This window comes from Zeus faber (assembly GCF_960531495.2).
Source record: "Zeus faber genome assembly, chromosome: 12".
In the NCBI taxonomy this organism is placed as follows: domain Eukaryota; kingdom Metazoa; phylum Chordata; class Actinopteri; order Zeiformes; family Zeidae; genus Zeus; species Zeus faber.
This window is the reverse complement of record NC_137196.1, coordinates 24,054,523-24,078,977: the sequence shown is the minus strand read 5'-3', so window position 1 is coordinate 24,078,977 and position 24,455 is coordinate 24,054,523. Positions and strand designations below refer to the sequence as shown.

Below are 24,455 nucleotides of genomic sequence, written 5' to 3'. Positions count from 1 at the left end.
GGCGGGGGTCGCGTCAATTTCGGCGGGGAAGGCGGCGCGTGTCAGGCCCGTCGTCGTCTGAAATGCATCCGCCGTGAAAGCGCGGCGGGAACTCGGTTTTGGAGGCCGTGTCAGCTGAAGGGAACAAAGCCGGTGTCATTGTGAGCGCGCAGAGTAACCGAGCTGCTGGTAAACAGTCCAGGCTGAACGTGAAGGTTTCTGAAGGTTTCCTTGTGACTCATCTCTTCTCCCTCAACGCCACCCCGACGCCCAAAAACACACCAAGAGTGAACATGCACAGCACGCTTTATTTTATTTTTTAACATTTTTAAATGTGCTATAAATAGCTGTGCAGCCCATCATAGTGCTCTGATCATGTGCCGTCACCCTACCATTGCTCAATGCGTCGCACAGAAAACACGCACACACACACACACACGGACTCAGAAAAAAATCTGCTTCTCAAAATAATATAATCTTTAAAAGCAGTGGGAGAAACACTGGAATGTTAATCCTGTCATTTTTTTTTCAATAGATGAAAATACAAAATACAAATGAACACACGCACACGCACGCACACACTCAGACTAAAACACGACGATCTTTGATCTATTGATAGCTGACGGTGAACGCTTTATATTTAAGCTTTTAATTATTATTGAACAAATGCTGCCGCAACAGCAGACACGTAGAGGGGGAGAGTAGGTTTCGAAGTATAGCTCTTCAACGTCCATCCCCTAACTTGGACAAGCGTCTTTCTGGCAGTAAATCATCCTTCATGCCGTCGATTTCAAACTCGGATGAAGAAGAAAAACAAAAAAAAAAAGATAAGACATCGAGGCGGATGACTTCTCTAAGACTGGAGGCAAACCCCTAAAGCCACATCCTAAAGCTGCATCCTACCAACAGATGTCCGTCCTCACAGACACGACCCATAGACCAGCAGCGACTTTCCACTTCCACTCCACCACTTTATTTGAAAGCAAATATCTCTACGTTTCACTCAACAACATTTCTAACATAGTCACTCAAAAAATAATATTAATAATAATTATATATATCAGGAACTGGGTCTATCAAACTGCTGATTTAGGATTGCTCATAAATTATGTATTAGGTCCAAATCCTTGAAATCCTGCATATTATTCAGGGAATCGAGGACTTTTACTTTAACACGTTGAGTACGTTTGAGCGCAAGTACTTCCATGTGTATCAGGGGGTCTCAAACAACCGGCCCCGGGGGCCACATCTGGCCCCGCGGAAAAATTCAACGGGGCCCGCTACATCTCCATAATACACTGTACACACTGTTCCGAAAATCAATTTTCAAAATCACGACGCTGAACCAAGCCGCGCAGTTGTACCTGGTGTGTTCAGAACGCAAAACGCAGAAAAAAAACAAAAAACGCGACGCAACGAACACCGCGTCTATTGACAGACATAGCAGCTCGTTAATGTGTGGCGTCAAATAGTTCGAGGTCGTCTGAGCCTGAGGGTGAGCGCACTGAATAATAAACTTTCACTTGAGTAGAAACGTCAATATAGTACTTTCACCGCGACCGGGGTCAATTTTGGACCCGGGCGCCGCTCCCACCGCCCCAGACAGGAAGCCGCGCGGGCGCTGGGGGCAGCACCGCGCGTTGCCCCACCTCCCTCCGGTGTGACGTCAGACGCACGGAGGGGGACGGGGGTGTGACGTATTCCGCCCTGCTACTGTGCAGCTTCTCGAGAGGAAGGGCAGATAACATGCAGAGCTGCGCGAGACTTGGGGATCCTTATCACGGGCAACGCTGATAATAACATCCCACCGCGACCCCCGCGTCTGGCTTTAATATTGTTACCGTCGTTGTTGTTATACCAAGTCATTCATGGTGAGTACAAATTAAAATTGATTTCCATTAAAATGCATGACCGCGTATGGTCTTCATCGAGACAACTCAATAGACGTTGAACATAATTTAAATAAACATCAATTTATTTACTTTTATTTTCGAAATATTCAATGTTAATGTATTTATTTATTTTATAATGTGAAATTAATTTACTTTTTTTTTTTTTTTTTTACAAAAAGTTTGCATCGTGATCATAAACCCGGGCTGTGTCATTGAAACTTCCAGATCTTCGGAGGCTGTTTCGTTCGCGTTCCGTGCCTTGCGTGCGGGTTTTTTTTTTTTTTTTTCTCTTCTTCTTTTCCTGGGCCATGTTTTTAGAAAGTATAAGAGGGGAGAACAATGTTGTCATTGTGGCTGCAGGAGCGCCGTGTCTCCAGGGTGAGGAGGTCAGCTGCTGAAGTGTGAATGGCGGTTCTGTCCAATAGGAAACAGCCTCAGTTCGGGGAGCGAGCGCTAAATGTTTCATGCAGACCCCGCTCCGAGGGCGTGCAGCTGGACTGGAATGCGCGTTATTAGATATAAATCCATGACCGAGCTGCGGATGCGCACGCACTTAACGCGTGTGCGTGCGTGCGTGCGTGCGTGCAGGAACTTCTTTGAATTATTTATTTGCTCAGAGTGTAAACAAACACGTGTAGCCATCCAACTGTAATGTCAGTGCCACGAATGATTTTTATTTGGGAGGACACTTTCTCTTCACAGCAAGTTGCCTTTGCAGAATTCTAACCAGACTAGTAGATTTTGGATGGTAGAACTCATACATTTTCACTATTGCATGATACATAATGCATAAAAGTGCATAACACTTATGCACAGTTATGCATTTTGCTTGTTTGCTTTTTTCTATATTATTATTATTATTATTATTGCTGTCATTGTTGCCTCCCATTAATGCAATGCACTTTTAAGTTGCGTATGAAAGGCGCTATACAAATAAAGCTTATCAGAAGGGGAGTCTTTTTCAAATACGACGAGTTTGTCTTATTGTTAAAGGTTATCGGCTGCCTCGCTCAGAGCGAGGTGAACTCAAAAAATGCAGGTCACGACACGAGAGACTGTCACTGGTTCCTCCGGTGCGTGGATGGATCCAGGAAGCTGGTCCGTGTGCACACTTGGGCCTGCCTGGTTAAAGTATTTGCTCACTGCTGACAATCAGAGGCCCCTTGTCTTATCCATCCTGAATGACTTTCTGTGTCACGCCTCGGTTGCCACAGGGCTTTGGCAGTGTCTTCTGGAGGACAGCCTGTTCTCGCCACTGCACACTATCAGTAGTAGGCGGAGACGGGAGCCAGGTAGCCCGTGGTTTCCATTGTTCCTCTCGAGCCACCAGCCAATCTCCTCCTGCGACTCTGACGCCCCTCGCCGTTTGCGCCGGCTCGACATGCACGCACGTTGTGCTGTTTCAAAGACTGGTTTTGGGTGAAACATTCCGCCTAACACCTTCTCTGGGGCTTTAAAAGTGCACGTCCATGCACACAATCTCACGGGAGAACAAGCTACAGACCCCTTCAGCTGTTCTGGCTGTGGTTATTTCCCCTTTCACTCGTACATGTATTCAACAGGGGTTTAATGGCACAAAGTACTGGTTGGATTGCCACGCATGTATTTTCCATGGCATGATCCAAAAATGGCACATCAAACATTCAGCCCCTTCATTGTGCTGACTGTTTCCATGTATTCTTCATAAAAAAAATAAAAAAAGACTCAAGGAATCATTGGAATGTTAATTACTCCTTGTGGAACGGGAGAAAAGAGCTATTGATTATTTATTTTTTTTCCTGCTGTGTTGAGTCTCCAACAAGTGTTTAGCAGGAGTGGATTTCGATTGACATATCGATGCAAAGAACGTCAGTTTGGAGGAAAATCGCTTTAAACATTCGATTATCCTAAACAAGCCGATATCCTGAAACTGGCTCAACCAGCAGGGCCGCAGAACTCCACTGGGCCCCCACGCCCCCACCCCACCCCCCGCCGGTGTCATGAACTTAAAGCAGCATGTCGGTGACTGAGCCTGCGCGTGTCGCTGAGCCACCGGCTGGAGACGGAAAACCTCGTCGCCGCAAAACCACAACGTTCGGGGACGACGGCATTTGCATGAAGCCTCGGTGTTGAAGGCGCTCGGGGTTATCTTTTGGCTTTGCGTTCAAGTGGATCCAGCCACAACTGCTCGTTCGACTGTTTGCTTTATTTTATTCGTCGGGTTGCCAGACTGGTATGCCAAATATTTATGTAAACAGGAAAATAAACAAGCTCCCGCTGTCCTGACGGAGGTGCTGGCGTTAAAGGGTATTAAAGAGTTTGATCTAGAACAAATAGGAGCTGCACACTCTGCTGCGTCATAGATTTATTTGAAGGCTGCAGCATAATAAACACCTTGTGTCAAGGTAATATATGGATATTTAATATTGCTGCCACTTTTTCATATGTATTTCCCGCCCTACAGAATCTTTTCTGATCATCCGCAGTCGAGCAATGCGAGGGATCCTCAAAAGAAAGTTTGCTGAGGTGGATGATGCTCGCCGCCACCCGCCCTCCCCCCCTCCCGCGCCCTCCCCTCCTCCCGCCACCCCGGGGCGGGGGTCCGACGGGGAGAGGAGCTCGTCCTCCGTCCGGGCCTTGGCGTCCGGCGCCCCCTCTTCGCCCGCCGCTCGGCCCGGTGAGTGTCGGCGTCAGCGCCCGGCGAGTAATTCAAACCTCTTCCTTATCTGGCGTGTGTGTGTGTGTGTGTGTGTGTGTGTGTGTGTGTGTGTGTGTGTGTGTGTGTGTGTGTGTGTGTGTGTGTGTGTGTGTGTGTGTGTGTGTGTGTGTGTGTGTGTGTGTTCTAGGAGTGTTTCCTTATCGCCCTACGGCAGAACTATTATGAGTTACTGATATGGAAAAAGGTTTCTCTACAGCAGTCCTCCAGCAGCGCACAGAGAGTGACTTGCATCTGACATTTCCATCCAGTGCTGTTGAAGAGCATTTCTTTGAGCGACAGGATGTTGTGGAATCATTTAGAATAGCAGGGTGCTTCTGACTAAGTAGTGTCCGGTAGCTTCATTAAAATAAAAAATGTAATTCTGGTTTAGTCTATATACTGTATAGTTATTGAATGCATGCCACGGTGTTAAAGGCACTACTTGTTATGGTTGAGTCACGGTGTAAACAGCGCCCTAATGTGCAGTATTATTTTTAGACACAACAGCAGCTGAAACCAGCTTAGTCAGCCGGTCAGAGTTGCGCACGCAGTCTGACTAATCAAACTGAGATCCCTGAAAAGTGAGTCTTATGTGTGCGCCGTGCGTACGCGTGCTCTGGCCATGCGCACGTAGGCTTGAACGGTTGGTCAAAACCGAATGTTTTGAGCCGGAATCCGTCGCTTGACGGCTTCCGAAAATAAGGGCGGGGACGGAGGTCCTCGGGTTAAAAATGTGTCGGCCGACAGCTGAAAAGCAGTACTTTGACCTGCTCTTGTTTTCCCCTCTCCTCTCTTGATCCCTCTGCTGTTGCAGCAGACCGTCCGCCTGGCATTTCCTCTCCACGTTTATGTTAAACTATTGACCCATAGACAGCCGCTCGGTGTGTCATCTAGTGGCCACACAGGGAGCTACACGACGGGCCCCTTCAAATTGAAATAGAATTACTTAGCTGTTTTTGTTTTGGTTTTTTTTCTCTTTCTTTCCCTATGTCCAGCCTGCTCCGCCCCGAAAAGGCGCAGGCTCGCGAGCGGGCGGGGCAGGGTGCGCTTCGACGCGGTGACGGTGTTCCACTTCCCGGTGTGCCAGGGCTTCACCAGCGTGCCCAGCCATGGAGGTGCCACCCTGGGCATGGCGTGGAGGCACAGTTCCCTCCGCAGGTACACCCTGGCGGAGCACGCGCTGGAGCGGCGGCGGAGGTGCCGCGAGCGGATCGGGGAAAGGCGGCGACAGGAGGGACTGGAGGCGTGGCGGCACAAGGTGAGCGGGCTTGAATTTCCGTCTTAATATAAAGTATATCGGAGGTGCGCCGACCACCCGGCTATACCCGAGCAGCCGCGGGGAAAAGATTAGTAGCGGTACTTTGCCTTTTCCAGTTGATCGCCAGCGGCGCCATCGACCAGAGAGAAGCCGAGAGACTCACGGCGGATCAGGTCCCGAACGGGGACTGTGACGCTCCTATTAGTGACGCGGAGCTGGAGGAAGGGGGTTTCCCGCAGACCTACTCTTACAAACACAGGCAGGCCCTGCTCCGGGCGGCGGGGGTGAAGAGAATCGACAAGGAGGAGAAGAAGCAGCTGCACGCCCTGCGTCTCTCCAGGGAGAACTGCGGGTGCGACTGCCAGGATTTCTGTGAGCCAGAGACCTGTGCCTGCAGCCTGGCGGGGATCAAGTGCCAGGTACGAGTCATTAGTACTAAGCCAATATTAATTTATTTATTTATTTTCATCGCTGATACAGATTCTGAATCCCACACTTTAGGCATCAGCAGGTATCCAGGGCCGATCCGATCGATTGGAACCGTTAGTTCTGGCCCATTAGACCACAAAAATTGGCCCAACATCCAGTTTCTCCAATTCAGGAGAGCAGAAATTAAATCATTTTTCTTTAATATCTGGCATCTGTAATAAGTCTCTTGGCATTATATATATTTTTTACTGGGGTTACCAATACTGTATCTCAGCCTGGTATTGGACTGACAGGCAAGGTTGCATATTTTTTTCTGCTTTAGCTTTGAATTTATTTACGATGAAATTATTATTTATTTACTATTATTTTGCCGATGTTGTGCTTCAGATGGACCGCTCCAACTTTCCCTGCGGCTGCACCAAGGACGGCTGCGGAAACGCTCAGGGACGCATCGAGTTCAACTCCCGACGGGTCCAGACGCACTACATTCACACGATCATGAGAATCCAGCTGGAGCTGAGGCTGCCAGTGGAAACGCCGGCCCAGGCGGACCGGAGCGGGGATCCGGAGAGGCTGCGAGAGGAGGAGGTCGAGGACGAGACGCCTCCAGAATCGGGCGCCGCCCGGGACAAGGGCTGTCCCTTCTGGTGCTGCGTGGACGAGGACGGCCCCCAGTTCACCATGCCCTGCTCCCCCACCTTCCACTTCCTTCCAGAACAGCCTGTCGCGGAGGAGAACAGCTGCAGTAGCGACATGACGGACTCCTCTTGTTCCTCCACCCACAGTGAAAACGGTGATGCAGGGATAAGCGCGCCGGTGCGTAGCGTGCCTGAGGCGGCTGACGGAGGGTCGGCCCCTGTCCTCGGCCTCTCCGACTCTAGAAATGCCAACTGTCCACTGAGCGGTGACGCCCACCCGAAATGCATCAGACAACCACTGCCCCAGAACATCGGCAACGCTGGCCTTTATAGCACCGCCACTGGCCCGGTGGTGCCTATCTGTACGTCCAGCGCAGCGGGCCAACTCAAAGACAACGCCGGTCGGGCCGCTCCAGCAAATTACCTGGACGAGAACGCCAACGAGGCCACCGACTTCTTCTGTGACGGCTCCCTGGAGGACCTCCCCCACGCGGCCTCCCCCTCCGCAGATTACTCCTCGGGCGCCTACGTAGACCTCAGCCTCTCCTCAGACTCGGACCTGGAGTTTTTTGACTGCGACTACACCTCCGGGCTGCTGCGCGACCCTTTCAAAGGGCGCGGTCACCCGGGCGGCGTCCGCCACGTCCAGATCTTCAGCTCCCCCAGCCTCCCGCGGTACGAGTCGGCCGCTTGCCTCCTGGAGTCTCTGATTGGCTTGTGCGAAACCGGCGCCGAGCAAAGTCATCCCTTCGCAGATAACCTGCTCTTGGAGGTATTACAGTGACGGTTTCGTCCCATGGTGATCAACTGTTAATTCCGCAAAACATCGAGATTGCTGTTTTGTATATTTAAACTGATATTTAAAGTACAACTTTATGTTTAATAAAATACTCTCTTTTCCTACGGCGGGATATTTCATAGGGACTCAAAGCTGTCTTTGTAGCAAAGAAGACACGGATAACTGTCAACCCCCCCACGTCACGTTTTTCCTTTTCACCTTTTATGTGCGGGGTTCCGACGCATTATTTAATTTCTTTGCGCTTTAAAAGTATTGTATTTTGTATGTTGCAATGATAAAGGTTTTGGAACTGATTAACTTATTTACTGATTTTTATTTTATTGTTTAAATAATTGGCTGTTTCAAGTTGACCAATGTCAGTACTCAGGAATGACTTGATGGACCCGGGACTGAGCAGATATAAGGGTGCAATGAAACAGGTTCTATACTTCTTTACCTTCACTATGTTGCTCACGGTGGCATTGGAAAATAAACATTGCTGAGATTCCTCTCATTTCTGTATGTTCTTCTGGCTTTGCTTTTGGCACTGTGCTGTATTCTCATAGTTCTGTATTGGCTGCTGCTGCAGCTTATAATACCATACAATACATTGTTTCTTGTTCTGGAAATAACTTTTGTAACCCAAGATTGCAGCGGGTTGTATTGTATCACGGCAAACAAGCTGCCGAGCTGTAATTGTACATTTGAAATGCGACCGATCATATATCACAATCGTGCTCTCCGAGGGTTTGTTCGTTTGGATATTATTTTCAAACATGTTATTTATGGGGAGTTATAATGTTGCACCCAAGAATATCAGTTTGCGAGTTTCCTTTCAAAATGAAATTCAAAATCACATTCTTAAGTCAGGTATCACAAATCTCATACAATTATTGCCAAACTGGCACCAAACATTTTGTATCTGTGACAAGAAAACAAAATTAAAATGTACTTGAAATGTGTGTGTGTGTGTGTGTGTGTTTGTATATATATCATGAAAATTGAAACATGCCAATAATGTTTCTGTACATTTATTTTAAAGATTTATTTACATGATTTCCACGCTTTATGCATTTTTAAAAACTTTTTTTTTTTTTTTTAATGAAATAAAATATACAAATCTATCAATAAACGTTTACACGGGGTTGTTTTTTCCTCTTTTGCATGCCCTGGGCTCGACCTGACGCTGGCCTGCCGACGTCACCCGCATTCAGATGACGTCGGCAGAGTACCCCGATCCGCGCGCTGAAGTCGATTGCTCTCGCCTGAGCGCGCGTCGGCCTCGTCGCTCGGCCGCTCCGGTCTGGCTGCAGCCGCTCCGTGTGCGCGGCGTCCGAACAAGATGGCCGCGGACTGTCAGTAAGAGCCCCGGGGAGGCGGGTCCGCGGCTGAAATTACAGAAGAGGAAAAAACAAAAAAAAAAACCAAAACCAAAACATTCGGGATTCACTGTTTCGCGATGGGCTTGTCTCAGAGTTCGGACGCGGCGGACGGGGGAGCCTACGGATACCATGTGCACGGGGTGAGCGCCGTTGCAAGCGGGCGGCGTAGCGTCGCGGAGCGCGGCGGGCGTGTGGACGTCGAGCTGCTCGCGGCGCCGGCGGCCGAGATGTGTTGAGGTGGCTCCTCGAGCCGACAGTTGACGACGTGCGGCGACGGCAGGAACACGGGTCGCTCTGCCGCCGGGCTGACACGTCGGACAGGGGGGGGGGTGTTACAACGCTAATCCCTTGCCGCGCCGTCCGTGGCGTTGTTGTGTCGGTATCACCCATTTTGTTTGCCACTTGGGTCCAAGCGGTCTATACAGGTTTTTTTTATCTCATGTGTACGAGGTCGAAGTTTGTACGTAAACCCTGCGCAATCTCTTCCATTTGGCAGTGCGAGTGGTCGAAGCGGAGGATTTTTTTTTTCTTCTTAAAATTGGGGTTTATTGTGTATTTCCCTTTTAAATTAATTTTCAGGTTAATCGATATTGCCCATCCTTTTTTTTGTTGTTGTTGTTGTTGTTGTTGTTGTAATTTTTAAGTTGATTGCAATTACCATTTAATATCATTCCTATTACTTTGTGGTGGTTGTTGTTGTTGTTGTTGTTGTTGTGGGGTGCGCTGCCGTGCAAGTTGCATCCGGGGACTAATAAGGATCTATCTAGCTGTAAACATGGCTGCAGACTCCCGAGACTTTAAATACTTACTTTTAATATTATGTGTACTGTAGAAAAATGTAAACTATTTGCCTTAATGTTTATTAAGTCAAATAAACAGTTTCTATAATGCATGCATTAGGAAGTTGTAATAAGTCAAATCCATCCATCTGCACGGACCAGTGCCCGGCTCACCTTGCGCACCTTGCGCACCTTGCTGACCTGGCTCACCTGGCTCACCTGGCTGACCTGGCTCAATGTGTGCTCCGTGTGTTGTAGGTGCAGGAGAATTCACCTGCAGGAAATGCCGGACTGGAGCCCTTTTTTGACTTCATTCTGTCCCTCGACAACAACAGATTGGTAAGTCTATTGTTTGTAACACAAGAATAATTACTCAAATTCCTCATCCATACGTGGCCTCACGATTAGGCCGACGGTACGGGCAGAATGTCCGATGGTACGTTGTCAACGCGGACATTTCTCTCATTTCAACGCACCAGAACGAAGAGAACGAGCTGCTGAAGGAGCTGCTGAAAGCCAACATGGAGAAGGCGGTGAGGATGGAGGTGTACAGCACCAAAACCCTGCGGGTCCGGGAGCTGGAGGTGGTGCCCAGCAACATGTGGGGAGGACAAGGCCTGCTGGGGGCCAGCGTCCGCTTCTGCAGCTACCAGGGGGCCAACGAGAACGTCTGGCACGTCCTGGTGAGCCGCCGAGCCCCCCGGGGCTGACGCCGCCGCAGCGCACGCCTCGACCCCTTCCCCCGGGCTTAACCGCTGTTGTTCTCTCCTTTCCTCAAGGACGTGGATCTCAATTCGCCGGCTGCACTGGCAGGACTTCAGCCCCACACCGACTATATCGTGGGAGCCGATCAGGTTTTGCAAGACGTAAGTCCCATCGCGATGTTGTTTTCTATATTAATTAAATATTATACGGCGCTGGAAATGATTACAGGTAAAACAAAGACGTTGACCATAATCTTTGCTCCGTCAAAATTAGAATCGGTCAGGTTTAAAGAAAAGGACACTTTTGGATTTTGTAACTCGCTCGGTGTGTGGACGTCCGTCGGGTGTGCGGTTGCAGCGGTTAATTTCGCGGCGTTTGATTGTACCGTTACAGTCAGAAGACTTCTTCTCCCTGATCGAGATGCACGAGGGAAAGCCCCTGAAGCTGCTGGCATACAACACCGAGACGGACGCTTGCAGAGAGGTGGTCGTCACGCCCAACGGAGCGTGGGGAGGCGAGGGCAGGTAGGCGGTGATGTGGAATCGCCCATTGATTTTTATTTATTTATTTTTTCTTTTTTGAGGCGACGCCGTCAGTTTTTCAGGGAGGGTTGTGTGGGGGTCGCACGCTCTCTCACGCCGTGTGTGTTACCAGCTCACCTTACGTTGAGGTCACATGCTTTTGAACCAAAAAAAATATCGGAAATGACCCTCTCGTTTCAGCTTGGGGTGCGGCATCGGCTACGGCTACTTGCATCGGATCCCGGCTCACCCCGGCGTGGCGGCGCCGGCCCCGTCTCCGTCACCCTCACCTCCCGAAGGCGACGCCGCCCCCGTCACACCCACCCACGGATTCACAGAGGTGCGCGCCGCTGCATATCCGACGCCCGCGCTTTTTGATGATGTCACAAGTTTTCACATTTTTATGATGGGACTCATTCTTTTTATTTTATGTTTTATTTTTTTGGCAGGCGTCCTTGATGGCCGCCTCAGGTCAGAGTGAGGACACGTTAGAGCTGGATCAGGTCACCCTCCAGGATAGTCCTCTGCCCCCCCCGGTCCAGAGAGTCATGGACCCAGGTGAGGTGGAGCGTTTGATTCCACCGGCCTCCCGCTTGCCGTAGCAGCTCCTCTGTTCCCTCACGAGCCCTTCTGAGTTTATTTATTTATTTCTCTCTCTCTTCTGTCGGTCTGACCCAGGCTTCGGCGAATCCGAGGCGGTGGTTTTGAACGCCGACCCCGCCGACCTCGCCGACAGGCTGGACCTGTCTGTGTCGTCCATCGATATGACCAACACGGCGCTGGCCATGCACGAGGAGAGGGACGGCGAAATCTCTGGCGTCGGCAAGTTACCGTGGCAACACGTCGCCCTCGACTCAAGGGTCTCTTTGGTGCTGGGCGATAATTTCATATTAGAATTATTTTCTCCAGAGTTATTATATTTTTTGGGGAATTTAAGATGTAAATTTACGCGATGAACATTTCTCACAACATACCATATTTCAGTGTGTTTGAACCTCCTTAACATTGTATTTTCTAAATATCTGGATACATATAACTCTGTAAAAAAAAAAATCCATGATTATCATGCGAATGATATTTGAGAGAAGAGCAGAAGAGCAGATGGATTACAACTCCCAGGAGACCCACCGAATGGATTGTTCTGTTGTATTGGACTGAACAACAGTCGCCACCTTCAATCCCAAACTAAAAATATGTTTCCTTATTCACTGTCCTGCAGAGGAGCTGGAGGACAACGACCAGACACAGGACGAGCCGGAGGCGCCGAGCCCCCTGGAAGCCGTGGATCTCTCCTCCCCTCCCTCTGCCACCTTGTCCGAGTCGCCCACCCCACCCTCCGCCCCCACTCCTGCCCCCGAGGAGCCCGCGGACCTGAGCCGCTCTGCCGCTGACTGCTGTGAAACCCCGGGCTCTCCTTCTCAGATAGACTCCCTAGAGGCCCCCTGCGACCTTCCCATCCCTCCCCCAGAGTCTCCCCGCCCTCCTCAGGTCGATCTCCTCCCGGCCGGGGCGCTCGGCGACCCCGCGGCGGACGACCCTCTCGGACAGGATTGCGCGGACGCGGCGGAGCCCGACATCGTCGTCTCAGCGGAGCGGTCACTGGATTGCGAGCCGGCGGCACCTCTTCAGCAATGGGATGATGATTTTGGTGGTGATGATGATGATGATGATGATGATGGTGGTGCCGCCGGCGGCGATGGTGATGATAATGGGCAAGAGCAGTGAAAATATCACGGAAACCCACCGTTAAGCGAACAGGCGGGGAAGCCGGTGGAAGAAACAAAGGGCAAAGCCAGGAAACAAAACGCGCTATCCTATATGGTACGTTTGTTGTAAAATTTTACTTTTTATTTTTTGCTCCAGTATCAATCTTGTTACATTGCAGAAGCTTCAAACATCTGGGTATTACTAGGATACGATTCCGCACCCGTCAGTTAACAGGGTTCAGTCCGTTCTGGTCATATCTTTTAGTGTAAAATAGTATGCAAACGACGCAACCTTGCACGACAATCATTTCATACAGCAGTGGAATTAATGACAAGTACTTCCAAAGATATATGCACATTTTATAACACTACGTTGCATAATACAGGCACACGTTTATGGTGATGAGTTGAAATCTATTGTTTTAAATTTCCATGTGCGGAATGATCAGACTGTTAAGGAAAAGTCTGAGTTATCGTCTATTTAGACCTCCTTGTTCACGGCACAAAGGACAAGAGCTCATTGTATCGGTGCAATTTTAAATACTTTTTTTTTTTTTTTATTCTAAGTGAGGCATTATCTCAGTTTGATCAATTCAATCAATCAGTGTTTCAAAATAACTTAATTAATTATAATTTTATACAATGGCTTGTTGGGTTTGCGGCGCATACTGGATGTGGGATTTGTTGCGTTTCCAGTGGAAATACCGAAACGTTTTAGTTTAATTTGAAAGGTCAATAGGTACCATTATAAACCAGATTTTATGGGGTCATTATGTGAGGATCATAGACGCAGTTCTAACAGTTCTGTTTTGCAATCTATGCAAGTTCATCACACATGTAGACTGCAGCTTGACCCTATTCTGCCAGGCATTAAGCTTGTAATATAATACATTAGATTACATTTTATATGTACACAATTTCTGACACTAGTGATACTACTGTTAAATAATTTCTTTTACTTGGGACATACTTTTTTCAACTTTTAATGTAGATGTTAGTGTTAAAACAAAGGAAAAAATATTTTTGCAGGTGTTTCAATGACTTGTATGTTTTATTAGGAATGAGTGCAAACAAAGATTCTGCTGTTGAACGCAAGACGAGTGAGCTTCCTTTTGATGGTAAAAATATTGTGAAATGAAAGGTGAAAATAAACAAAATACTTTGTCCCTTGTTCTCTTATTCAAGTCAACTGAAAACATGTTAAATTCAGGAGGAGAAAGACATTTTAATTACAATAATAAATCTGTAATTGTTAAACAATTCAAATTTATTTCTTTGTTGAATGCCTAAAATATACATCATTCACAAGTTATTACAACAAGGATAGATATATCTATATAGATATATCCATATAGATATATAGTGTGTTGGCCTAATTATAATGAACCATCCCAAATTGTGGCTAATTACAGCTTGGTGAATGCGTGCCACTATGAAAAAAGCGCATTCTTAATGGGAAGAGTAAGTCAATAAAATTTACAATGGAAAGTATGTTTTTGTGCTCAGTGACATACCGAGCGAGCAGCTATTACTATATATTTCACTTTGGTGGAAGCACCACAGTAAAGATTTGAAGATAACTACAGTTTTTGAGATTCCCCTTCAAATTGTATGACACTGAATTACTATTTAATCTAAATGAAATTACCACAGTAACAGCTTTTCTTATGCCAATATAGTCACTGTTTGGAATCCAAGCACAGCATTAAGCGTGTGTGTGTGTGTGTGTGTGTGTGTTTCTTGAAGATATATATACCTTATATAACATCCTGATTGCTAAGATGATTTGGACAACTACAAACATTTAGTTAACTGCATTCTGGGTTGTAGCAAAATCAAATGCCATTTTACCAACCAAGTCTATTCATGTTGTTAATAAATGTGCTCTTTTTTTTGGGATTTGGAAGAATAATCTGTTAGTTTTTTTTTTAAGTTTTAAACTGTACAACAACAAAAGAAAAGCTGTAAATCAAAAAAAAAAGAAAAATAATCACCTAAATCCAAAATGTTGTACATATATCTACAAAAAAGAACATTCAGTTCATTGATAACAGCACAGCTAAAAAGAAAACGCTCAGACAAGTGCTTCTGTCACTGAGGTTCAAGCTATATTCAAGTTAAGATGGATGATGCAAAAAAAAAAAAAAACACAAAAACAAAAACAAAAAAAAAAACAGCTGATGTCGATCGCTTTGAGGGGCCGTGAAACTACCCAGAGACCAAGTGTAATCCTAAGTGGTGAGAGAGGGGTATAGACGGTGGAGTGTTGGTAGTACAAGGACTGGAATGTACTAGAACAAACAGTCTACTACATCCATGTGCGCGCACACGCACACACACGCACACACACACACACAAACACGTACTGGATATCGCTCTTATTAAAATAAAAACGTCAATCAGGAGGAGAAAACCCCCCCCTCCCAAAAAAAAAACCTCAAAGCAGTCAAAAGATGTAAAAAATAATGAGTGCTTGATGACACGCTCGCAATATATCCTTCGGTTTGTACATACGGCGACGCAGCGCGTCCCAATATAAACCCCAATACTTTGCGCTAAACTCAATTTCCTGGTGTCCCGCTCTGGCCAGTTCCCTACGTCACACCCGCGAGCCACGTCATCACAAACCTCACGGGGTCCTCAATGATACTGGGACTCTTGACCGCACAATAGGGTTGAGGGTACAATATGTCAGAGGTGGGTGGTGATTGGCAAATGACAAGGAGTTCGGGGTTTTTTTTTTTTGTTTGTTTGTTTTTTGTCGTCGTCTTTTTTTCCTTTTCAGAGTCACGACCCTCACGTCGACTTCTGCCTGTAGTGAAGCGTTAAGTCCCCTCCACTCTTCCAGATAAAATGTTTTACTGTTCGCAGGTCCATGTTCGGATCTAGAACCTGAATGAAAATAATAAAATAAAAAAAAAAAAATAAAATAAAAAAAAAAAAAAGCCACAAACAAGTCAGTGACATTTGGGTCATTTCAACAAAATCCAACTCGGGAGTGAAGGGATAAAGGAGGCGGCGCCCACCTGGTCCTGGCACATGAGTTCTATCTTCTCCTCCGCCAGCATGGCCATGTCCTCCTCCTTCTCCTGCTCCCCCGGCTTGTCGTTGGCCGAGGAGCTGGTGGTCTGCGACTCATTGTCCAGGTTGATGATCTTCTCGTAGACGTGCTCCATCACCTTCCTCACCTGGAGCATGTCGCTCGCCGACAGACGGTCCCTGCAGAACACAGCAACGTTGAAAAACAAAACAAAAGAAACAAACAAAAAAAAAAAAAAGCTTCATACAGAGGGATTTGGAACCGAAGTAAACCAAGAGCAGAAAGTACAGAGAGTCACTGTCCAATTATGCAGGTGGTGTTTTTTTTAACATTTATATTGCGGATGTGAAAGGCAACTCACTTCTTTAGAGTTTTTGCACCGGAAGAAGAATGAGGCTGGAGGTAGAATGGGATTTTGTTGAATTTGGGCATGTTTTTCTGGAGGAAAGAGAGAGAGAGACACATTTATATGAATCTAAGGCATTCAAATAACACAAAAGTAATGATCAAGCAGAGAACTTATTATTTCCCCATACCAGTGTTACAATTTATGACACTTCAAATAAGAAAAAGTCATTGAATACTTACATCTACAGTAATGTCGATAACCCACTGTGGAACCGTTTCATTTAGCAACATCGACTCCGTCTCTCCACCAGAATCCCTACATAGCAGCCTGTAGTGCAAAACAAGAGTCATCATTCTCTCTCTCTCTCTCTCTCTCTCTCTCTCTCTCTCTCTCTCTCTCTCTCTCTCTCTCTCTCTCTCTCTCTCTCTCTCTCTCTCTCTCTCTCTCTCTCTCTCTCTCTCTCTCTCTCTCTCTCTCTCTCTCTCTCTCTCTCTCTCTCTCTCTCTCTCTCTCTCTCTCTCTCTCAGACTTGCAGAGAGGTCTATATCACTATCCACACGAGCCAACTCAATGACTGATATAATTTATATAATATAAAATCTTTTAATTATTTCCCATACCTTATATGCCTAACATACTTTAAGCTCAATATACCATGATATAGTATCTTTACATTTTGTTCAGATTTTGTTCCAGTATATTGTTTCCTATAATGTCATCACAATGTGAAACACATTTCATGCACATTGCATAATTTCCCCATGTTGTGCAGCCCTAGTCATTAAAATGTTCTTGGCAGAGTGTTGGAGAGACTTTACCTAAACAGGGTCCTGCCCCCAGCTTCGCCAAAAATGACGGGCGTGTGTGGCGGCACCTGGAAATAGCCATTTCCTTTCTGGACACGGTGCTCCTGCTCCCCATTCACTGAGGAAGTGAGAGACACGTATCATGAGACAACCTGACGCCCAATGCGGAAAATACACAATGCACATTGGCTGCTGACAATGTAGGAAAGTTGATCACGTTTGAACAAGCCACAAACTACCTGAGCCAAGAAACTAGACTCACTAAACAAGTTGACCATCTCACACTAAACAAGTGCTGTTGACAAAAGCGTGCGCAACAGAGGGCACAACGCGTTCGGACAGAGATATTTGTCTTTGACCTTGAAATTGCTTTAAAATGTTGTATTGTATTGTAAAGGAGAATGATCAGCACAAGGCTGCTAACAGTCACTGACAAAGATCCAAACCAACAGATAGAGAATCAACAGAGGCCTGTTGATGAATAAAAGCAGGCATGGATGACACTGGAACGCAGGAATGGAATGCGGGTCCCATAGCAGTCTAAATGAAGGTATCAGTATCGAGTAATATCTCAAATACGAAAGAAAAGACATGCGTGTCAAGATATTAAAGAGGCGCATCAAGATATTAAAGAAAGGCCCATGGAAATGTCTTCTGAAATGAGTTTCGCAAAGTTGCGCTTTGAGTGATATTTGAATGTTTGAAAGCTGCTTTTCATGTTCTAATAAACACAAGTCTATATTGTTGCAATGAAATGACTGGATCAAACTGACTCCTTGACACACCAAACAGCCCCCAATTAAAGCAACAAAAGAGTGGCACCATGCGTAAAAATGGACGTCAAACACAAATATGAAAATACACTTCAATCCTGGGTTAAAAGGCCCAGGAGCTTGGTGCATTAAAACGTTTGACCAATAAAGGAAGCTTGATATACCGGCTGAAATGTTGATAATGGGGAGGGGGACGACACCACTTTTTAATTTCTGATCTAATATAGATACCCCAACTTTGAGTATCTGCCAAATCCGACCAAATCTTCTTTGTTTCCCCTCACACAACTACTAAGCTGTTAATTTGCTTATGATAGCCACATAAAAAAATTATCACGCTTAAGCTGTTCTCCATTTCCTCATTGACAGAAATACAAAGCGCACAACATGACTTGTAGAATAATGCTGCTTGATTTTATTGAGATACACTTTTAAATAAAATAAACAGTTGAAATCAGCTTTCAAACATTCAAATATCACTCAAAGTGCAACTCTGCAAAACTCAATTCAATTCAATAAGATAACAAAAGTGCTTTATCATGTTTGTCGTCCTTTGCCGCCCCTCCAAATGCTCACGTTGCATATATTGCATTCCGTTTTCGGTTTCTATTCCATCTTGTCTTAAAATGACTCCACACCGCAGACTTGTCTTGCTCAATCAATGGTATTGTTGCTACTGTTTACCACCTGACTTCTCTTTATGGTACATCGCGCTGCTACTTTACAACATGTTGTGAATGATATGCTACAGTTTCTGGGGGATATCCATCAGACGCTGGTATCAGATTACAACATACGTATATTATGTCTGATATCCAATCCAGTTGCTTGGCCCATATCACACCCGTTACCGATCCTGAATATGGGATCGGTACAGCCGGAGTTGATACTGAATACTCAATCAAAAGTTGCAAATGTTTGCAATTGTAGCATAAATTCCACACACAAGAAAGCATCAACAAGAACACACATTAAATCAGCCTCGTCAGTTAAACTCCACCACCACCGTCTTACCGTGGTTGACCTCATTCTCCTCCTCGTCCATGGGGTTGATGTGTGTCCTGGGCCAGAACTCCAGTAATGCCTGGAGCAGCAGCCCACCCAGGTTCACTGCGGACAGTGAAGTGACAACAGCTTTTATTGCAAGGTTTAAACTTAAAAGACACATCTTGGCACCTAAAATATGAAATCGAATATCATACACTTGGGGTCTGATCCGTCGGAGCTGGAAAATCCCGCGTCCTTTGCAGATACCCAGGCGGCAAAGCAGTCACTCTCATCCAATGTGATAGTGAGCATCTGTTAAACACCAAACCAAAGGTGGGGTGGAGGAAAAACAAAACCGAAAATGTTCCTGTCTCATAATGTTTCCATTTTCTAAATTCCCATTACAGTTGGACACAGCCGTAACTGAAAACAGACGCAGAATCTTTTAATCAGCTTGGCTTGAAACTCACTCCGGTTTTGAGGTCCACAGAGAACCAGTTTGGCACATAGACCATCTTGAAACGCTTTTTGATCTCTTCGTCAAACTCCACTTTCCCTAGATCCTCGCCCTTGCAGGCCTGTTTGTCACAACAGAGATTATATTCAAAATAGCATACAGACTTAAGTCATACACAGGTTTCGACAACGGAATCACTGAAGCCTATTAGACTGCAGTCAGGAGGTTACCTTAAGAACATCCCAGAAAGCCACATTGTTGTTGGTATCTTTGGTGAGTATGTGTCTCTTATCATTCAGGATGTGACACTGGATAATACTTGCACCTCCTAGGAAAAAAACCAAGTAAGGACAAGTAAACAAGTAAGTAAATGCATTCTATAACATCCCAGAGAAATGGAACTGCAAAACACTCAAATAAATCAACACAGTATACCCTTTATGACTTGCTCTGGTTGGGTGCACAGTGGAGTCAGCGGGGTGCTGCAGTCATTGTCATATTCCCCTGAAGCTCTGAAGTTATGCATTCCCTTTAGAGACTACATTGAAAAACATAAACAACAGGTCACAGAACATCAAATTATTACCTCTAAATTATGCCACGGAAACCGTGTAGAGCGATTAGTACGAAAGCCGCCATCATAATGCATCCCCCAACTTTTCCGCAAATTACACCGGGATTACCATTAGACGGCATTATGTGCAGTCAGACAGGCAGGACTCTATCTGCTCTGATCTGCCGGAGCCATTAGCTTCAACAGCAAGTACACCACCACAGAGGTGTCATGCATGCTTACCCATTTGTTAACGGATGACTTAGTGGTGGAGACCCAGATCGCTGGAGGTGGGTCAGCAGATCTGTCCAGTTCCATCTGTGCAAGAGAGAGCAAAAGGTGCAATGACTGAACGGTTAGAACGACGGCTGCGCAACAAATCAGCCTGGTCATTTCTGTACACATTTACTGGTTCTGCAATGAAACATGACACAATTAACTAACTGCTTATCTGGTGATTCGCATTTCCCATCTTGTGTAAGAGCAACGCTTGAGGACTCACTTTGAGCACCGGAGCCTTCTCCTCGCAAATGAGCACGCGGATGTCTGGGTTGCGCAAGTCAGTGCAGTAGATCTTTTTGTCCCTGCCTCCGGAGTAGATGTGTGTGAAGGCCTCGTTGACCTGCAATGCCCAAACCCCTTCGTCGTGGACCCGATAGGTTGCGATGCACCTTTGTTGCCCGAGCGACCATAGGCGGATGGTACCGTCAGAGCTACCCGATAGACACTGCAGCACACGGGGGGGGGAAAAAGATCCAGCTCAATCACACTGGGAGAATAAAAAAAACGATTACCCGTGCGAAAAAGCAACTGATAGCTGCACATCCTCAGCCATCCTAACTCACCTGAGTGCCGTCTCGATTCAACAACAATGATTTAACGTTGTCCGTATGACCTTTCAGCTTCATCAGTTTTGCACATGTACGAGGGTCCCAAACTCTCAGGACCTTAGGAAATAATCAGAATTAAATATTAGCCAAATTAGAGATTTCATCGGCTTTCATGGAGACAAGACTCTGATGGAGACGCATTCAATTCAAACCTTTTCTGTGGATCCCGACACGATGACTGTACCCATTTGATTCATAGCTAGGCTGTAGATTGAATCTTTATTTCCACTGAGCGATGACGCTGTTGAGACAGAACGGTAGCAGTTCAGTGGCCTGGACAAAAATAGCACCTAGGATGAACACATAAAACTAAAAACAGAATTGTTCAACCAAAAATCAACACGACTGTGAACTGGAACACATACTGGTGACAGTATTGTTGGATGCCGTTAGTGCTGTTAGTGTGTTCACATCCCAAAGAAAGATCTGTCGGTCCAGTCCGGCTGAAGCCACCAGCTCCTTGTCCTTAGCGTAGGCCAATGCTTTTACATAGTCTTTGTGTGTCCGTAACGTCGACATACAGAACCCTTTATGTGCATTCCACACTTTCACTGTCGTATCTGATGAAGCGGATATCACTGAAAGAGAAGATCATTGATGGTATTCACATTGTCAAGTAGGTCTATGGTAGAATAATAACATGAGGGCAAATGCAAGTTGCGTGGCCAGACAACCATAATACCATACAAGACAACCTCAAAAGAGCCCTGATTTAGTTGTTGTCGATAATCAAACTCACATGTTTTTCCATTGCAACAAAGAACAATGTCATTAACCCAGTCTGTATGGTGCTCCATCGAGGCAATGTATGGGTCCTGCTACAAAGAAAGAAATCAGAGACTTGTGACTCTTTCATTGTTGATAACTGATATACTATTCCCTTACACTGATATATTACTTCCAGCACTTGAGCAAAAGCATGACAATGTTTTAGAAACAATTGTTTATTTGACGTGAAAGATTAAAATCGTACTTTGTGCTGGTTGACGCTCCATATTCGAATGATAGAGTCCCTTCCCGCAGTAAAGAGCCGATTTAGTGCAGGGTCCAGTTGGAGTGCATTCACCCCATTTCGATTGTACTTCTCGACCTCATCTCTAATAACATAGGAAACCTGAAAAAAAATGAGGATGAGCAATGAGCTCGGTCTGCCCTTCGCTGAGCCGAGACTCAAAACACATCAATGGACACCTTCACCTTTTCACTTTCATTTTCACTCTCATTCAAGGGTTGACATCAGAATCAGGCTTTACTGTACAAGTGTGCTTACACATACAAGGAATTTGACCCTGGTTGTAAAATGTAAGAAATATTTTTACATAGCGTAGGTAGGATCTGTGTGGGCAACAGAAAAGCAGCATATTAAAAGAGGGAGAATGGCAAATGGTACTGATAAAATATTGAACGTATTATTAATTATTATCGAAATTGGCCCATTCCATCAAAACATCTAGTCCTGGGAAATAAGTGCTCTATTCATTGGGTCCCTCCTCTGCAGAATCTTGGCTTTAGCCCCATCCCTTCACTTATTATTTCTCTGCAGTTATAATTAGGGGTCCCGCTGAATGTTATTATTATTATTCTCCTAGCCATTCTCCGACTGGAAGTGCCGGGCACTCAGAAACCGTGGAACCCACGTACAAGAAACAAAGTAATTGTATTGATTCTCCCTGTATATTTATGGGTAATATTGTCCAACATGGTCGCCGGGCGGTCAAGATCCACTGGTAAACAAATGCAGTGTGTGCTGGGGCATGCGGGCTCCTCCACAACTTTCATGAAATTTGGTTCGGAGTTCGGCGAGCTGTGGTCAGCTCCGCTGAGGGGTCTGCTGCGCTGCATCCCTCAGCTAAATATTCTCATATTTTTATTATTATTCAAATAAAAGTTACTCATTGAGAAACAAGTGTTTTTCTTTACAAATCAAGACTTGATAGTCTAACAATTGCATGGCCATCAGTGCTGAAAAAAAAACCCCTACATGTTTAAAATCGAAAATTGAATCGTGACCTTAAAATCAAAAGTCATATTGAATCGTGGATTTGGAGAATCATGACATCCCAAGTGTTTACAAAGATTTGTGCTCTTGCTCACACTATTAACAGTTAAGAAAAGGCTACAAGTTTGTATCCGGTTGACAAGAGACAGCAGGAAATGATGCTGCGTTCCATGGGAACTCGGAAAACTGTCATTCGTGTTGGTAGGAAGTGATGCTGCATTCCACGGGAACTCTGAAAACTGTAATTTGTGTCAGTAGTCTCTAGGTTCCCCCGTGAAGCTGTGAAATGTTCGCAAGAGTTTGTATAAGCTAACATAATATTTGTGGTCAATAGTATGTTAGTTATCATTTATTTCCATTTTTTGGTGTTTTTTTTTACATTGGTGCAATTCCTGCGCCTAACCTGGGCCCTGTGTATTGCTGTCTGTAGCTATGCACATTATTATAAGCTGTACAACCATAATTATTACTACTATTATCACTGTTAGTGATAATAGTAGTATTATAATTATACAGCTGGTATTATAGTCATGCCACATTTTTTCCTCTAATACTGTATTTTACCTAGGCGTAACTTCCCTCATAACTGACTCATATTGGGCTCATATGTGTTTTTTATGTTCTGTTTTACAATCTCTTTCTTGCACTGTTTTCACTGCTGTAACACCAACATTTCTCAGGGGATTAATAAATAGTTTTCTTATCTCTTATCGTGCACGTTCATTTTCATCGACAGTGCAATGGTAGACATATGGCCCAAACTCCGTAGTAATAAGCCAGCTGTTGGTGTATTATTCCGCTGATGACCCGTGACAATAACAGCTGTTTCCATGAGAATATTCGTGATTACACGAATTGTGTTATTGAACAATTGCATTTGTCACGTTGGATCCACCGTTGGACGTTGGTCGCCCCAGGTATTAGACCGAGCCAGAAGCACCGTGAGAAAGCTAAAGCAGCCGAAGCTTTACGTTAGTGATAACATAGTGGGACCCAGTCATTACGCTGGTAACCCAACGCACTGGGTGCAAACTATTTGTATTTCACTCGTGATGATGGTGGAATTGGTAGTGCAAGCGTAGCTAACGCTAGCTGAGCAAGCTAGCCTTAGCTAGGCTAGCAAGGGTAGCCGGCTGCAGACCCGGTTGCGAACAGTCATTCTGCTTCTTGCAGCGGCATTTTCCAGTCTCTCAAGTGTCCTCTGTGCACGTTGTTACATGGAAGGTTGCTCAATCACCGTCGTCAGACATTAAGTAATAATGGAATAATTTCAAATTACCTGTACTTTTCTCCGCCCAGCAGCATTTTGCCGATGATGTGTCGCCATCTTGCATGTTGACAGTGAGCGCATGTGACGCCACATCCGGAAAAGAAAACTCTCGCACTGGGGCATTGTGGGTAAGGAGGTTTCTGACTGCGCGGTGTAGTTCTGACTGGGTAATGTAGTTCTGACTGGGTAATGTAGTTCTGACTGGGTAATGTAGTTCTGACTGTGTGGTTCCAAGTCCTCTTAAAAAGATGTCAAATGGCAGTTTGAGTCGTACAAGACGGACAAAACCCGATTATACACAGTATAGTAGTAGTAGTAATAGTAGTAGTAGTAGTAGTTGTTGTAGTAGTAGTAATAGTAATAGGAGTATTAGTAGTAGTTTGCTATAGCATGCATGCTACTACTAATAACACTCTCACAGCATCCTGGACACATCACCTACTCTCTACTTACATGTTAAGATCATAACAAATAATCAACTCAAAACAAATACTTCCTACATTTTGCGCCGACGACCAGAAGTTCAGGACGTTTGCAGTTGTTTTATTCATTTTACTGTAAACGTTGTGATAAGCTCCGAGGGGGAA

The 24,455-nt window shown here is 45.6% G+C and overlaps 3 protein-coding genes across 4 annotated transcripts; 2 read left to right on the top strand and 1 right to left on the bottom strand.

Annotated features, from left to right (window-relative positions):
- Window positions 1-1,722: 1,722 nt before the first annotated feature.
- On the top strand, window positions 1,723-8,572 carry LOC307238155 (cysteine/serine-rich nuclear protein 1-like). Of its 2 annotated transcripts, none has more exons than XM_080011034.1 (5): window positions 1,723-1,850; window positions 4,337-4,527; window positions 5,544-5,806; window positions 5,923-6,225; window positions 6,623-8,572. In XM_080011034.1, exons 2-5 carry the CDS (start codon window positions 4,344-4,346, stop codon window positions 7,655-7,657), a joined length of 1,785 nt encoding a protein of 594 aa, XP_079867160.1. In that variant the 5' UTR covers window positions 1,723-1,850; window positions 4,337-4,343; the 3' UTR covers window positions 7,658-8,572. The 2 variants fall into 2 exon arrangements, with proteins under 2 accessions (XP_079867160.1, XP_079867161.1); XM_080011035.1 differs by having other exon boundaries at window positions 1,753-1,850; window positions 4,315-4,527.
- Window positions 8,573-8,992: 420 nt separating this feature from the next.
- Window positions 8,993-13,910, top strand: LOC307237995 (Golgi reassembly-stacking protein 1-like). The gene is made up of 9 exons (XM_080010827.1): window positions 8,993-9,173; window positions 10,071-10,151; window positions 10,292-10,495; window positions 10,592-10,678; window positions 10,911-11,041; window positions 11,240-11,378; window positions 11,488-11,596; window positions 11,717-11,860; window positions 12,258-13,910. The coding sequence occupies exons 1-9, from the start codon at window positions 9,111-9,113 to the stop codon at window positions 12,761-12,763; spliced, it is 1,464 nt and encodes a 487-aa protein (XP_079866953.1). The 5' UTR covers window positions 8,993-9,110; the 3' UTR covers window positions 12,764-13,910.
- Window positions 13,911-14,053: 143 nt separating this feature from the next.
- On the bottom strand, window positions 14,054-23,949 carry LOC307237994 (WD repeat-containing protein 48; the record flags this gene model as incomplete). The annotated part of the gene is made up of 18 exons (XM_080010826.1): window positions 14,054-15,636; window positions 15,771-15,963; window positions 16,146-16,222; window positions 16,373-16,460; window positions 16,952-17,057; window positions 18,727-18,822; window positions 18,915-19,011; window positions 19,170-19,277; window positions 19,387-19,484; window positions 19,592-19,694; window positions 19,953-20,027; window positions 20,212-20,436; window positions 20,555-20,656; window positions 20,752-20,840; window positions 20,965-21,177; window positions 21,339-21,417; window positions 21,573-21,713; window positions 23,878-23,949. The coding sequence occupies 18 exons, from the start codon at window positions 23,947-23,949 to the stop codon at window positions 15,541-15,543; spliced, it is 2,058 nt and encodes a 685-aa protein (XP_079866952.1). The 3' UTR covers window positions 14,054-15,540.
- Window positions 23,950-24,455: the final 506 nt, after the last annotated feature.

Coding starts and splice junctions, on each gene's coding strand:
- LOC307238155 (XM_080011034.1), top strand. CDS start 4,344: ATGCGAGGGATCCTCAAAAGAAAGTTTGCTGAGGTGGATGATGCTCGC. Junction 5,807..5,922: donor TGGAGGCGTGGCGGCACAAG/GTGAGCGGGCTT, acceptor TGCCTTTTCCAG/TTGATCGCCAGCGGCGCCAT. Junction 6,226..6,622: donor TGGCGGGGATCAAGTGCCAG/GTACGAGTCATT, acceptor GTTGTGCTTCAG/ATGGACCGCTCCAACTTTCC.
- LOC307237995 (XM_080010827.1), top strand. CDS start 9,111: ATGGGCTTGTCTCAGAGTTCGGACGCGGCGGACGGGGGAGCCTACGGA. Junction 10,496..10,591: donor AGAACGTCTGGCACGTCCTG/GTGAGCCGCCGA, acceptor CCTTTCCTCAAG/GACGTGGATCTCAATTCGCC. Junction 11,597..11,716: donor CCAGAGAGTCATGGACCCAG/GTGAGGTGGAGC, acceptor GGTCTGACCCAG/GCTTCGGCGAATCCGAGGCG.